General features: G+C 33.1%; 3 protein-coding genes across 4 annotated transcripts in view; 1 reads left to right on the top strand and 2 right to left on the bottom strand.

Moving 5' to 3' along the window:
• Window positions 1-3977, top strand: part of LOC107028109 (F-box/LRR-repeat protein 25-like) — a 10449-nt gene extending 6472 nt beyond the window's left edge. The window contains exons 1-3 of one of the 2 annotated variants that reach the window (XM_015229159.2): window positions 1363-2360; window positions 3134-3304; window positions 3488-3977. In XM_015229159.2, the coding sequence (XP_015084645.1) occupies window positions 1431-2360; window positions 3134-3304; window positions 3488-3706 (1320 nt within the window). In that variant the 5' untranslated portion in view covers window positions 1363-1430 and the 3' untranslated portion in view covers window positions 3707-3977. Of the gene's footprint in view, window positions 1-1362; window positions 2361-3133; window positions 3305-3487 lie in introns of those variants that run through there. The other variant, XM_027918866.1, reaches the window with a different exon arrangement.
• Window positions 3978-10969: 6992 nt separating this feature from the next.
• LOC107027343 lies at window positions 10970-12229 on the bottom strand. Its single transcript, XM_015228520.2, has 4 exons — window positions 12017-12229; window positions 11827-11946; window positions 11471-11755; window positions 10970-11375 (listed from the first exon to the last, which is right to left on the bottom strand). Exons 1-4 carry the CDS (start codon window positions 12164-12166, stop codon window positions 11121-11123), a joined length of 810 nt encoding a protein of 269 aa, XP_015084006.1. The 5' UTR covers window positions 12167-12229; the 3' UTR covers window positions 10970-11120.
• LOC107027392 lies at window positions 12166-14850 on the bottom strand. Its single transcript, XM_015228565.1, has 3 exons — window positions 13108-14850; window positions 12230-13021; window positions 12166-12174 (listed from the first exon to the last, which is right to left on the bottom strand). The coding sequence occupies exons 1-3, from the start codon at window positions 14848-14850 to the stop codon at window positions 12166-12168; spliced, it is 2544 nt and encodes an 847-aa protein (XP_015084051.1).
• Window positions 14851-16163: the final 1313 nt, after the last annotated feature.

Consider the following 16163-nt stretch of genomic DNA (forward strand, 5'->3'; position numbering starts at 1 on the left):
TTAATCTTTTGTGACTATATATAATGCAAATTGGCTATTAGTATCTAAAGTTCTATATTTACAGTTGTTGATAAATTTTATACATTAAAATAAGATTCCTCGTTTGATGTTATTGTGATTAAACTTCTTTAATTTAATTTTTCCATAAATTTATGATTCTTTTAATTGTATTTTTATTTAGGCTAAAGTTAATCTTTTGTGACTATATATAATGCAAATTGGCTATTAGTATCTAAAGTTCTATATTTACAGTTGTTGATAAATTTTATACATTAAAATAAGATTCCTCGTTTGATGTTATTGTGATTAAACTTCTTTAATTTGATTTTCCATAAATTTTTGATTGTTTTAATTGTATTTTTATTTAGGCTAAAGTTAATCTTTTGTTACTATCTAAAGTTCTAAATTTACAGTTTATTGATAAATTTTATACATTAAAATAAGATTCCTCATTTGATGTTTTTGTCACAATTTTATAATTTTATTTGTAATTGTTGGATTTTGTTATTCGTTACATGCATGTACACGTAGAATTCTAATTGTTATAATGAAATATAAAAAAAAATTAACATAGGATACACGTGCAACACACGTGTGCTGAAACTAGTATATTTATATAAAAGAGAACCTTAGGTCTGCCTATGTGGCGCCACCACAAACCAAAATTCCCTTTTAATTTATTTACTTCTAAAACTAGTCTTCTCCTTTCATGAAAGGTTTGTGACATTTATGAAATGTTGTGGCTTTTATGAAAAGTTGCGACTTTAATTATAAATTGCAACTTTAAAAAGAATTGTGACTTCAATGAAGAGTTGCAACTTTTATAAAAAGTTGTGACTTTTATGAAAGATTATGTCCTTTCCAAATGCAATTTTTCTAAATAAATAATTCTGATAAAACACAAAAAAATATTTGTTCGCATTACTTTTTGTTGTCTATAAATAGAGAGATTTCCTCTCATTTTAGAACAATGAAAATTTTGAACCTCTTCTTTTTCACAAGTAAATATTTGTTACTTTGCTCAGTGGCTCACTCACACCATTGTTTATGTTTCAGATGCTGATATGTGTTTTTACCGTCATTAATTTATGCTTATGTTATTAAGGATAAATGATAAGATGTAATTTTCCTTTACATTATTTATGTTTGTTACTACATAATTTTGGATATAAGATAATATAGTGTTTTAGTTATAATGACCGATAGATTTTAAGTATTATTTTATAAATTCCGTAATATTAAATTCTCGAATAATTTTACTAGTGAATGATTAAAGTAGAATAGTAACGACTACACGAATAACAATTAACACATTGATTTTTTATAATAAACTATGAAAGGTGAAATAATATAGCATAGTGTAAATCGTCATTACTCATTTCAATTTTGCGGTTATCAAATCGCCATAACCGAAACTGCAACGGAAAATCATGGCGGCAGCCGGAGAAGGAGACCGTCTGAGTGATCTGCCGGAGCCGATTCAACTTCACATCCTTTCTATGCTACCAAACTGTAAACAAGTTGTTCAAACCAGCGTATTATCATCGCAATGGCGATCTCACTGGAAATCCGTTCCAGCATCACTCAATTTCGACTCCACAGATGATGAAGATCTTCCTGGTTTCGTATGTACTGTTAACAGAGAGATTCATTATTGGAGGTCTTGCTACAAAATTAAATCATTTAGTGTTTGTCCTCCTACATACGATGGGTCGATTTTGGATTCTGATGTTTATTTCTGGTTGTACTTTGCTACTTATATTGCTAAGATTGAAGATTTCGCGTTGAGATTTTGTGTTAGGGGCTTTCCAGAGGCTGTGTATGATTTTCCTGAATTCGCGTATACGAATACGGTTTTGAGGAATTTGGTGTTACAGAATTGCGAGTTGAAACCTTTTGGTAATGTGAAGTGGAGTAATTTGGTTTCTCTATCAATTGGGGATGCTGAAATTAAAGAGGATGTAATGGAGAAAATATTATCAGGTTGCCCTAATTTGGAGTGCTTGGAATTAGATAAAGTTCTTGGTATTCGTCATCTGAAAATCAGCTCTGTGAAGCTGAGGAAATTGATTGTAACGATATATGAAAGACTTAAATATGATAATGAACATTATGATGAATTCTATTCCATCGAAATTGATGCCCCATATATTCGACATTTGGAACTTTGGGGATCATGTTGCAATGAGATGCACTTTCAGCTGAGAAATGTGACTTCACTTGTCACTGCAGTCCTTTCTTTAACTGTTGATTTTTCTGGCGTTGAAGATAGCTCGGAGAAGGAGTGTAGATATTTGCAGGAACTTCTTCGCCACGTTGCCCATGTCAAGAATCTTGAACTCGGTCCCTGGTGCATCAAGGTTTATTCTTACTCTTGGCTATCCAATTCAGATTGCGTTTTTTCATTTTGCGGCTTATAATTTGTTATTGAATTCGCCAGTTTAGTAACATTAACGATATCACTAATTAGAATAATATTATAACTATGTTTGTAAGTACTGAATAATAACATTCTCATGGCCAATTTTGTTGGACAGTAGCATGTGATTGAAAATAAAGAGTTTACTATTACGATGGATAACATTTAAATTTGGATTGGTTAACAATGATTATAGTCATGAGAGTGGGTGCGGACTAGAGGTCAATGAAATAGATTGAGCAGCGTGAAGTTCAATTCCCAACAGGGAAAAAATTTAAGTGATTTTCCCCCTCTGTTGTAGCCTTGGTTGACAAAGTTACCAAGTATTCGTTGTGGCTAGGAAGGGGCGAGCATCCCGAGGAATTAATTGGGGGGGTGCCCGCAAGCTGGCCCCAACACCTCTTTTATCAAACAAAGTCATGCGAATGTGTTTCTCCAAGCATTAACATACTTAGTGTAATTGCATTACTTGTGGTTTACGGAGGGGGTGTGTCATACACAAACCTTACCCCTACCTTTGCGCTTCAAGTGTATAAAAATTAATCTGTAGGTTTCCAGGCCAACTTTGAACACATCGATGTGGCTTGTGGCAAAACACAGTCCTATAGTTGAAGCTGTTTTTACGAATTATTCAATAATTTTCAATGTTACTAATTAAGTATGTCGCATTTCCTTGTTTTTGACGTATTCTGGTTTATCTATTTGGTTGGTAAGTGTCTGTCCATACTGGAGTTGAAAGGTTGGCCTGTTCCACCATCAAGCTGGAAATACTTAAAACTTAACGCGGCCTTAGAACAGTTGGACTCTCTTGGAATTAGCAGCTTTCTATTGAGTTCATCAGGTCTTGAGACATGGGTCATTGACTGTTGCGATGGAAAATCAAGAGTAAGTTTCTTTTAGACGTTTATATTTGTTACTTAATGTAATTAATATAAAATAACTATTAGTGAAAGATGATATATGTCAATATATTTCTGATCTTTAGGTATGTTTCATAGACAATGATAAATTCCTTTGCTTACTACTTAAAGGAGAATAATTGGTTAATATATCGAATTTTTCCTGCAGAAATTGCTGTCGAAGTACACAAATCAGGATGAACGACAGAGGAGATTTGAAATATATAGTTGTAAATGTTCATTGCCACATCTAAAGACCATCAAGTTCATCAACTTTTATGGAGAACAAAGTGAATATATGTTTGTAATACCATTGCTCAAATGTTTGCGGAAGAATTCTACAGCAATAAAGAACTTTGACATTGCTTGCAAATTCAGAGGGAACTGATGTGTCTCAAGTTTTCCAAGATCCTCTCTGCACGCTTCAGTTGTCTTTCCTCGTTTGATAAGATTTACAGCACTCTCTTAATGTAGTGATCATGACATACATACATTCTCATACTTTCGGTTTGAAACTGGTTTGTAGTTGATAGATGAGGTTTGGATTCTACTCATCAATATCCAAGTAGTCTTTTGTAGCTGTTCATGTCTAAAGCACAATGTATTTTTTCTCTGATATGTATATGTTACATTCAGCTATAAGGAGTTGATTTAGGCTGCGCTTTGTCTCTGTTATTCAGATCGTTTGTGTATCATTCTCTAGCAAAACCAAGCATATTAGAGTGAAGATCTCTATGCTTCTTTCACCAGTAGAAAACTATAGTCGTCTCGCTGTAATCTTCTCGTGAATTCCCAAAAAAACTTTTGTTGCTCCATCCTCGCAGGAGCAGAGAACCCGTCGTTGTCTTGGCTATGCTACCAGAAGCTCTGGGAAAGTTGGATACCCAGCTTTTACCGTGGGCACGATAACTGGTAAACTAGAGGTGGGACCTTCCCGATCCTTTTGCTGGTAAACTAGAGGTGGGACCTTCCCAATCCTCTTGTACTAGGGAAAGATCATCTCATGCTCTATCGCCCGCGCTAGATATGGACTGAACTATCAACGCTTAGCTTACTTGGATCAAGGTGGCCGAAATAACCAAACTATTAACGAAATCGACACTTTTGGACTAAAGTATTAACTATATGGATAATTTAAGCACATTTCTTACCTAAATTATTTTCTGTAGTTTCCCCTTTGGCGCCAACTTTACCAAAACTGCACACTCCATGGAAACCGCGAAGAAAATCATGGTGGCGGCCCGGAGGAGGAGGCTGGTTGAGTGATCTGCCAGAGCCGATTCTTCTCCACATCCTCTCTAAGTCATGGGACGAAAAACAAGTTGTGCGAACCAGAATACTCTCCACATGATGGCGATTTCTTTGGATGTCTGTTCCACTATCACTCGGTTTCACTTTCCCTAAAGTGAAAATCAAAATGACATTCTTGCTTACCTGGCTTTGATCAAAAGAGAACTTTATTATTGGAAATCTTGCGAGAAAATCAAGAGATTCCGTGTGATCACACACCTTAGGTACGATGAGATTTATGCTAAAGATGTTTATTTATGGGTACATTTTGCTACTAAAGTTGCTAATGTTGAAGTATTTACAAGTTACTGTCAATTGAATCCTTGTGGTAGTGTTTATCGGAGTAATTTAGTTTCTCTTTCGATTGGGAATGATCAACCGACTGATGGTGTTACGGAAAAGATATTATCTAGTTGCCCCAACTTGGAGTGTTTGGAACTAAGAAAAGTTTCAGGCATACAGCGTATGGAAATTAGATCTGTGAAGCTGAGAATATTGATTATAGAAGAGTACTACGAGAAGAATCATGATATTTGGCTCGAAATAATAGCCCCACATCTTAAGCATTTGGAAATTATAGGAATGTGCAGTGAGATACGCATTAAGCAGAGAAATGTAGCTTCACTTGTTTATGCAATCCTTCGTTCAAATTTTGATTTTGAGGACAAGGAAAGCAACTTGGAGAAGGAGTTTAGCTGTTTGGGATAATTTGATAACTAAGTTGCTAAATACTAAAGAAAAAAGAGTTTGCAATTGATAGAACAATGTTTTATATTTGATGGGGTTTTCCATGTGTTTAAAGTTTCATCTTCAGATTTTCAATACAACAACAAATACTTTGATGTGGAAAATCACAGTGTTATAGTCCAAGCTACTTTTTTTAATGAATTATTCAACAATTTGCATCTCATTTATCAAGTATGTCATGTTTCCTTGTTTTGACATATTCTGGTTTATCTCTTTGATCGTGCCTGTCAGTTGAAAGGGTTCTCCACCCTCAAGACGGAAATTTTTACAACTTAACGTAGCTGAAGATCAGTTGGACTTCCCTGGCATTTGCAGCTTTCTACAGAGCTCATTGGGTCTTGAGACATTGGTCATTGACTGGTTTGGGATTCACCAAGAGTAAGCTTTGGGCTTTTTTTCGAATTCTGAAACAAGGGAGGTTCCACTTGTCAATTATTAAGTTCCCTCTAGCTTCTCTCGGTACTGAGTTAAAACCTAAACATTTTCTTCTCTACATTCAGTAAGTGTTTGTATCCCAGCTAAAGAATCAGCCGCACAGACTTCTCTGTAAAATTGTTATCACTTAAAAATCAACTTCTTTGTATCTTCAATAATAGGTAAATAGTGCCAAAAAGTTTTTGTAACTCCCGTGACAGCATTCACAATGTGTTTACAGATATTGCTCCAGGGAATGTGTTGTTCAACTTTTGCAAATTTCATTTCAGTGTTGTTTTGTTTGGTTATCAGAATCTGCTTTTTAGTCTGGAAAGTTGATGGTTTCTCGTTGTTAAATCTGCTGCTGCAACGTGCTACTTATTATTCTGTTTTTGCGTAAGATGTTTAGAGGAACTCTCTTGTTCTCTCAATTTAATTTTGTCACGAAAATGTTTCAACTTGAGTTTCCTTGACTGAAACTTCCTGTTGTCGCTATCAAAGTTGATTTATGACTGAACTTTTTGTAGCAGTTGGAAAAAAATGCTTAACAGGGATTGTTCTCACTTCATTCGAGGGTGTAAGTGATCAGATTTGAAACATTTTTGTTGTTGTTTGCATGTACTACATTGTATGTAACATTTGCTTAAGAACTTGAGATGTTTGTTGAACATGAAAATTCATCACCTTTTTATGTTATCCGCGATCACCTCTTTGGTTTCTTACTGGTTAACAAAGAAAATTCTTTTCTACAGGACCTGCAGTCAAGGTACACAAATACATGAGGTTTGAGACACATAATTTTAACGGCTCATTTCCACATCTGAAGAATATCAAGATCGATAACATTTGGCTCAAGACCACAAGCATATACACAAGGCTACTAAGCCCAACTTGTTCATGTAACTTGTTTGGCCATATGTGCATTGAGAAGCAACTTCAGATTTATGATGCATTAGTTGAGTTGAGTTAAGATTCATTGAGCCTTGTTTCCATTCAGATGTAACAGATAACTTCTTAGTAGCTTGACCAACATTTTTATCTTTAATAAACTAAACATCGATGTGGCAAATGGGATATAATACTCCATCCGTTTCATTTTATATACAATTATTTAACATATATATATATATATATATATGTTTAAATAATTGTATTTTATACATATGTATTTGTAGATTCTAGTGAATTATACATATACAAACATGATTAATTATAAAAACTCAAAGTAAGTCCACGTAATTAATGTATAATGTTCGTCGCGAGTGATAATTATAGCAAAGTATAGTTATGATGTATAATTGAATAGTATAAGTTTACTTTGTTGCGTAATTTTCTCTAGGATCTCTAAATTGATTCTGCTAGGTTTTATTATTTTTGCGAACTTATATGTTTTGCATATTGTACGGAAGATAAGGTTGATTTTATATTAATAAAAAAAAATGTAACGATAGACGCTCTTGTCTAGTAGGGGTATAAAATCTTTTTAAGCACGCAGAAGCATATTTTTTTCTATTCCAAGCTAAAGGAGTCATTTATCGCTATTTCAGTATGTTTATTGTATTCTTGTATATCGTATCTCTTTATAACAACATGATTTTATTATAACGATAAGAAAAAATTGAATATGAATTTTTCATAGTTTGTTATTGCGCTTTTGATAATCACTTTCAATTTGTAGCCTCTTTACTTGTCCTAATTCTAATTGTGCAACATTTAAGTTTTATTCTAGTAAATTAAAAAATAATAAGGTTACAGATTTACGAGGGAAAATTATGAATTTTAGCCAAACTAACAAAATCAACTTCTTTAGGAAAATCTACCATTTTTATCTCTTAAAAATGTTTTGTTATTATGCACAATACTTTTGTTTTTTTTAGAAGTTTGATTTAAACACCTCAATTTTAAAATAAATATTTTTAGTTTATTACTTCCTCCGTCCACAGTTGTTTATTATGTATACTAAAAATAGATGTTTAAGATTAATTGTCAATTTAAACAATTAAGAAATAATTAGTCACTTTTTTCCAATTCTGCCTTAATGATAGTGCAGTTCAATTGAAAAGTTATGTAGACGTTTGGTATTCTTGATATAGTAAAGTTATACAGTCAAATTACACATTATATTAAATTTTTCTTGACAAACAATTATGGACGGAAGGAGTAGTAGTTTGACCACATTTTATTCTTTAATTAACTAAAATTGTTGTTTTGATTCATGTGGTAAATGGGAGTTAATAAAATTTACTTAATAATATTTATTGAAATTTTTTTAGTGTGAACGTAAAATGAAAACACATATCCATCCTCCACAGTTAATAGTTATTGAGATTGATGTTGCTTTGTTCTATCTTGTGTGCATCATTTTCAAAACAAAACAGTTAAAAGTTAATGACAATGTAATTTGATATCATTTATTGAGTTCGTTGAAATACTGTCCGTTCAATTATCAGTATTGAAAATATTTATTGGTATTAATGTTTCTTCTTACTTTCTTGCGAGCATTGTTTTTAAAGCAAAACGAAGTAAATGATATTATAGTTATTATTTATTGAGTTCGTTGAAATTCTGTCCATTTAATTATCAGTATTGAAAATATTTGTTGGAATTAATATTTCTTTCTTTTTCTCTTGTGTGCATTGTTTTTAAAACAAAACAAAGTAAATGACATGTGGTCTACTATTATTTATTAAATTTGTTGAAATTTTGTGAGTCTAATTATCAATATAGAAGAATAATGTTTCTTAATACTTGACCAACATTTTGATCTCGAACTAAATAGAAGTGTTGTTTTGATCCATGTGGTAAATGAGAGTTAATAAAATTAACGTAATAATATTTATTGAAAATTTTTAAGTGTGAACGTAAAATGAGAACACATCGCCTCCGTCCTCCCATAATTAATAGTTATTGGGATTAATGTTGCTTCATTCTCTCTTGTGTACATCATTTTCAAAATAAAACCAAAAAAAAGTTAAAGATAGCATAATTTAATATCATTTATTGAGTTCGTTGAAATTTTGTCAGTTCATTATTTAGTATTGAAAATATTTGTTGGGATTAATATTCTGCTTTCTCTCTTGTGTGTATTGTTTTAAAAACAAAATGAAGTAAATGATAGTGTGCTATACTATTATTTATTGAATTCGTTGAAATTTTGTGAGTTTAATTACTAGTATTGAAAAATAGTATTTCATAATATTATGTAAAAAATTAATCCAAATCCAAACAATTACAAGAAAATCAAATCCTTTTAAAAAAGATAGTTCTTTATTATTAGACTCAAAACTTATTTATCCCACATTTTTAATTATGCACGTCAGCTTATTCGTGCATGTGTCGTGATACAATGTAAAAAATCGTGCAACTTTTCATTAACAATTCAAATAATAATAAATATATGTGTTATTAATCTTTTCACTAACAACTCAAATAATCAGATAATGTATGTATTATCAAACAAACTCTTCACTAATACATAAAGTAATAAAAACACGCACATGTTTTTAATCTTTTTACTAACAACTCAAATAATCAGAAAAAATACACGTGCCATTTATATTTTCACTAACAACTCAAACAATCAGAAAATACAAGTGTTATCAATCTCTTCACTAACAACTTAAATATTTAAAATATAAATGTATTATCAATCTTTTTTCCAACAATTCAAATAATTAAATTTTTTTTAATATATGTGTTATCAATCTCTTCACTAACAACTCAAATAATCAAAATGTATGTGTCTTATCATTCTCTTCACTAGTAACTCAAATAATGATAAAATTGCATATGTTATCGATCTTTTTTCACAACTCAAATTATTAGAAAATAAACATGTTATCAATCTTTTGGCTAACAACCCAAATAATCAGCAAATAAACATGTCATCAATTTCTTCACTAAGAACTCAACTAATCATAAAATACACATGTTGTTATTATCTTTAGAGAAAAGACATAAAGAGACCATCGAAGTTGTCCCATATTTGCATAAAGACACCTAAACTTTTCAAGTGTCCTATCACACCACTAAACTATATATCGTTGTAAATTGGTCATTTTTACCCATTAACTCATCTGGGTTGTTTACACGCACGTTAGGCGCGTCATGGGCCATTTTTCCTTTTTATTTACCACTTTAAAACAGCCACATGTCATTTTCTTTCTTTAATATTAATTATTTAATCAATTTTTGTATCTTCCCCAATTTAAACTCAAAAATAGCCGTTGGTAGCCCTAAAATTTTGATTTCCATGGCAAGAACAATATTGGTGCTCTCTTTTTGACGACTTCTTCATCTTCCTCAAGAAAATAAGGTAGGAATTTGTGTTTTCTCTTTTAATTTCCAGTATAAACGTTAATTTGAAGTTTTTTTATGGTTGAATTTCTTCTCAATTTTGTGGTTAGTTTTTGAAGGAAAATGTCAAATGCAATGTTGAATCGTATTTGTAATGATGATAATGATCCGATGTTGCGAGTGAAACTGCGATGCAAACATGGTGACTTACTATCAATGCAAACTTCATGGTCGGAGCATAACCCAGCTCGAAGATTTTGGTCTTGTCCACGCTATCGTGTATGTTTACTAATTTTTTTATGGAGATCTTTTGTTTATGTATTTTTCTTTAATTTGTGTTTTGCGTATTTTAGGAGGATGCGTGCAACTTCTTTAGATGGAGGGATCGAGAAGAAGTTGATATAAGATCCAAGTATGTTATTCCGAGATTAGCAAAGAGAATTAAGGAGTTGGAAGAAATATTGACATCTTATGAAAGTCGTGTTGAAAGTAACCAAGTCATGATGAAGGAGAAAAAGAAGGGCAAATGTTGTAACTTGAAGCTAATCGTCTTGATCATTATTGTGTGTTTTCTATGTTTAAGTCTAACCAAGAATGTGAAGGATGGAAGTTGTAGGTGTGTGCAACCAAAATTGCCATAGACATGTTTAGTTACTTTCAAATTTTTGAAATTGTAGGTGTGTGTACCTAGAAGCTAATTGTCTTGATCTTGCTAGTTGTAGGTGTGTGTAACTTGAAAGATTGTTGAATGTTCAAGTTATTGTTGTTCTTTGTTGTCGAAATTGTTATGATTTGAACAATTAGTTAATGTATTTGGTTCTCTAATCTATATTATCGTGGCAACCATTTGAGAAGCTTCACAAATATGTCAATTACAATTAAAAAGGCAATAACAAAACTGACAAAAAAGAAGACTTCATAATCGAGTTTGATTCCAACCATTCAAGTTTGTTTGGTTACACCCAAAATTGAGTTTGTTTCCAATAAAAAACAACACAAATATATGCTTAGTTAAATTTTGTTTGTCAAAATGAACAAGACAACATCAAAATGCCCTACTTCCATGGCACAGAAGTTTTTCTACTTGAAGTTGTTTGGCCTTGGCTATTAGCAGCATTAGCAGCAGCTACAGACCTAGTTTGGATAACCTTTTCAGCCCTCATTCTTTCCAGGTTGCTACTTGTAATAGTTGTCTTCCCCTTCCATTTGAATCCACGTACTGGTGTGTAGCCAATATCACCAGTGACAACATCAGCCCTCTTTGTAACTTTTGTACCAGTATTGATGACTCTTCTACTTGGCAATCCAGGCTGCTTAGTCAAATAAATACACAGTCAAATATTAGACAATTACATTGAGGTTTGCAATCACAATTGTAAACTTGCATTGATAGTTGTAAACTTACATTGAGAGTTGTAAATCCATCTTTAGCTTGGTATATGCCAACACCTACCATTCTTGGCCTTTTAAAAGGTCTTGTTTGTCCTCCACTAGTGTCTTCATGTTCTACTGGTCTCTTCCCTCTTCCTAGGCCTCCTCTACTGTAGTTTGCTTCTGAACTAGTTTGACTATGTTGAGTCATTCCTCTTCCTCTACTTAGTCCTTCATTCACATTTCTTTCTTGAGCCATTTCTCTTCCTGATCCTGCTCCTCTACCTGTACCTCTACCTCTACCTCTACCATTTACAGTCTGTACTTTGAAATCAAATATTAAAGCATATCTATATTATCTAACAATGATATAATAATTAGATATATTACCTCTGTGTTTGTAACATTTTCATGTGATTGAGCTGGAACACCTCTGCCACTTGCTCTTCCTCTTGTTGCTCTTCCTCTTGTTGCTCTTCCTGTGCCTTTTCCTCTACCACTTTCAGTAGCCTGTATATTAATATATCAATATATATACATCAACATATAACATACATTTGAGAGTAACAAATAAAAGTACCTGTGTATGAGAAGATGGTTCAGATGACTGACTTGGACCAGTACTTCTTGCCTGAGAAACTGGTTCAGTTGATTGACTTGGATCAACTTGGTTTCTTGTAGGACATCCTCTTTTATTGTGTCCTTGTGTGCCACATTTGCTACAAGTCATTACAACACCTCTTTTACTCAACTTTCCAGTTTTTCTGCTTTCATCTGCTTCCTTTCTTCTAACCGTAACTGGTCTGCCAGGCAACTTTCTGATCTTTGGTGGCTTTACAATTGGATTATTTGAGGTTGACCACATTTTCATGTTATTCATTGGCTGAATAAAATGGGCATATGTGCTGAGGTAGGTTTCCTTGCTATAACAGCTAGCCACATAATGGATTGGTTCCAAGTTTTTGTAATGAAGGGCAGCAACACCATGAGGACAAGGAATTCCCCTAAGCTGCCAGGATCTGCAACTACACCTCCTATTAACAATGTCCACAGTGTGTGTAAACCCATGGTGTTTAATCTCAAAACCTCTTTCTCCATTCCAAGTCAAGTTACATTGCATAGACTTTTGAATGTTTTCTTGCAAAATCTTCAAAGACATAGGAGATATATCAGTGATCCAAGTGTTTGAGAACTCTCTCAAATCACCAATTCTTTTCATCATCTTCACCCTTATCTCCTCAAGCATTGTAATGATGGTTTTATACCTTGCAGACACTATCCAAGCATTAAAGCTTTCTGCCATATTGTTGTCCACAACATCACATTTGCTATATTCTTCAAAATACTTCTTGCACCATGTATTCAAATTGTACCATAAAAGATTATCTAAACCTTCTTGTCCTAATTTCCTCATTGTCTCTATATTGTCCTTCATCTCAGCTTCAAATGTGGATTTAGCAATCCTCCAAAACACTCTTCTTCTTTCAACTCCTTTCCAATTTTTTGACCAATTTGCAAGAACATGTCTTGCACATTTTCTATGTTCAACAAGTGGCAATAAAGTATCCACAGCAATTTCTAGTCCCTAACAAACCAACATAACAGAAAAAGAATCAATTAAAGTGCAAAACTCAACAACAATAAAATAGTAAGATGGATATCAGTAATTACCTTTTGCATATCACTAATGATGGATAGTTGATGCCCTTCTCCAAGTTCAAGATCATTCTTCACTAGTTCAAGAAACCATGTCCAGGTATACTGATTCTCAACCTCAACAACTGCCCAAGCAATAGGGAGCATTTGGTTGTTTCCATCTCTACAAACTGCCACTAACAACTGGCCTTTACACACACCTTTGAGAAAACACCCATCAAAACCAATCAACCTTCTAGCACCTCCAAAAAATGCTTTCTTTAAAGCATTGAAGCAAACATAAAATCCTTCAAAAATTTTCTGCCCAGTTTCAGAATCTTCTCCAACCTTCACTACACAAGTACTACCTGGATTACTCCTTAATATTTCATCTCTATAATCAAAAATCCTACCATACTCCATAATGTGATCACCCATGATCTCTTGTAACACTCTAGTCCTAGCTCTTCTCACTGTTGTCCTACCAACATTAATATCCAACTCCTTTCTAATAATGTCCTGCAACAAGACAATGCTGATGTTTGGCTGTTGAGTTATTCTTTCTTTGTATTTGGTGGCCAAAAACTTTGAGTTGCACAGGTAGTTATGAGTTGATGTCAAACATTTATGGATAGGGTTGTATGTTTTAACAATGAAATCTCCACTAGTTTTATCCTTACTTGCACACAACAACCAAGGACAACTCTCTTTACAACATCTCACTCTAACTCTGCCAGGCTCATTTACATATTTTTCAATTTGAATATGTTCTTGGATTGCATATCTTGTCACTGCCACTCTAAATTCTTCAACAGTTCCAAAAACCAGTCCTAATTCCCAAACAATCTTTTCAGCAGTTGTATCAAACACAACTCTATTTGGGGTTTTCTTCCTCCTAACAGGTTTATGCACTACTTGATCAACCTCTTCACCATCTATTTCAAAGCTAGGAACTTCATCACTTAGATAATAAGGTTCATCACCTCCTAGCTTACCAACTAAGCTTTCCCTAATACCATTATTTGTCTCATCATACCCTATATCTGGACCTTTCTCATTAACATTAATCTGATCTGAAGTAGTTCCCCTACTTCTCCTTTGTGACCTTTTGAAATGCCTCTTGGTTGCCCTTATATCTACATACTCTTGATGAACATCACTGTCAACCTCAGTATCTTCACTAGTATCCCCTTCAGATCCTGATTCATCTTCCACTTCATCATCAGTTGGATCATCATCTATTATAGGATAATCAGATGAAGGAGGAGGCACAATAGAAGGAGATGGTGGAGGCACAGTAGAAGACTGAGCTTCAAATGGAGTGCTGGAAGTTTCAGAAGGACCAGTTGTAGGGATGGAAGGAAAAGTAGAAGTAGGAGGCTGATTATTAGGGTTAGAAGTCTCATTAAAAGATTCCTCACCTACCCCACTTTCAGTCACATGGGGGACAAACTCCAATTCAAGTGGGGCCTGATTAGCCTCACTAACCCCACGAAAAACATACACCTTCACTGTGTCCCCATCATTCACCATATTGAAAAGGTCAAATATAACCTTATCATTATCAACAAGGACCAATAACCCATCCCACTTGATGAAAAAATCACAATCTATTGTATATCCTAGTTCCTTTATGTAGTCCCTCAACTCAAAATAAGACATCCTATCAACATCTACATCTAAGAATTCTGTCACATGCCCCCCAATATATTTAGGTGGTGGACCAAAATCTATTTCCCCCCCATGATACCATCTTAAAGTTATAAGAGTAAAAGCCATCCTGAAAAATCATGTAACAACAACAAACACAATTCAAACACACATTTCAATAACTAACTCTAACAAGTTGTACACAACAAACATAATCACTAACAAACAACAACAACAGAAACACTAACTAACAAAAGTAGAATAAAGCACTAACATTAAGCTTTAACAGTACTAACAGAACAAAAACACTAACAATAGCAGTTGTTAGTGTACAAATTGAAGTCTACAAATGTATAAGAGACCAATAATAAGATTCGAACTAAGTGGATAACATCTAACCCTAACCTAAAACACAATTACAAAACCCTAATCACTAACAGTTGCACTAAGTCAATAACACAATACCCTACACTAACTAAGTCGATTACCCAACATACTCAAAAATATCCTAACAATGGCAACTGTAGGAGGTCGATTCTAACACTTCTACACTATAATAATCCATAAAATCAGAATAATCGGGAAAAAAAGTGCAGATTTTAGAACCCTAACCTGTTAGACCTTCAATCTCCAAGAATCTTCACAAATACACATCAACAACGATCAACAATGATCAACAACGAGAATGTCAACAACAACACTATCGTCAACAACAAGAACACAGTGTATTTCGTTTGATTTTTTAGGGAAAAGTTGAGAAATGAAATGAAAAGGAGTTCACGAATTTTGTTCAAAAAAAAGGGTCGGGTCGAGTTACCTAGAGAGTGAGCAACACGCGCATTACATAGACGATGGAATGACTAAAAATGGCCAATTTACAACGATATATAGTTGTTTAGTGGTGTTATAGGACACTTCAAAAGTTTAGGTGTCTTTATGCAAATATGAGACAACTTCGATAGTCTCTTTATGTCTTTTCTCTTATCTTTACTAACAACCTATTAGATTTCTTCACTAACAACTCAACTAATAAAAAAAATACACGTGCTATCAATCTCTTCATTAACAAGTCAAATAATAACAAAATACATATGCACTAACAAATTAAATGATCAGAAAATACATGTGTTATAAATTTATTTACTAACAAGTCAAATAATAAGAAAATATAGATGTTATCAATCTCTTCACTAACAACTTAAATAATCAAAAAATACACGGGGATATAAACTCAATAATTAAACAATATACGCATTATCAATCTCTTCACTACAAATTAAACACATCTATTATCAATTTCTTCACCAACAATTCAAATACACATATTAACAATCTCTTCCCTAACAAATTATATAAATAAATTTTTTTATGTTACATAAATCTCTTTGCAAACGACTCAAAGAGATTAATCTCTTTACTAACAAGTCAAAGAGATTAATCTC

Source organism: Solanum pennellii, chromosome 8 (assembly GCF_001406875.1).
Source record: "Solanum pennellii chromosome 8, SPENNV200".
Lineage (NCBI taxonomy): Eukaryota > Viridiplantae > Streptophyta > Magnoliopsida > Solanales > Solanaceae > Solanum > Solanum pennellii.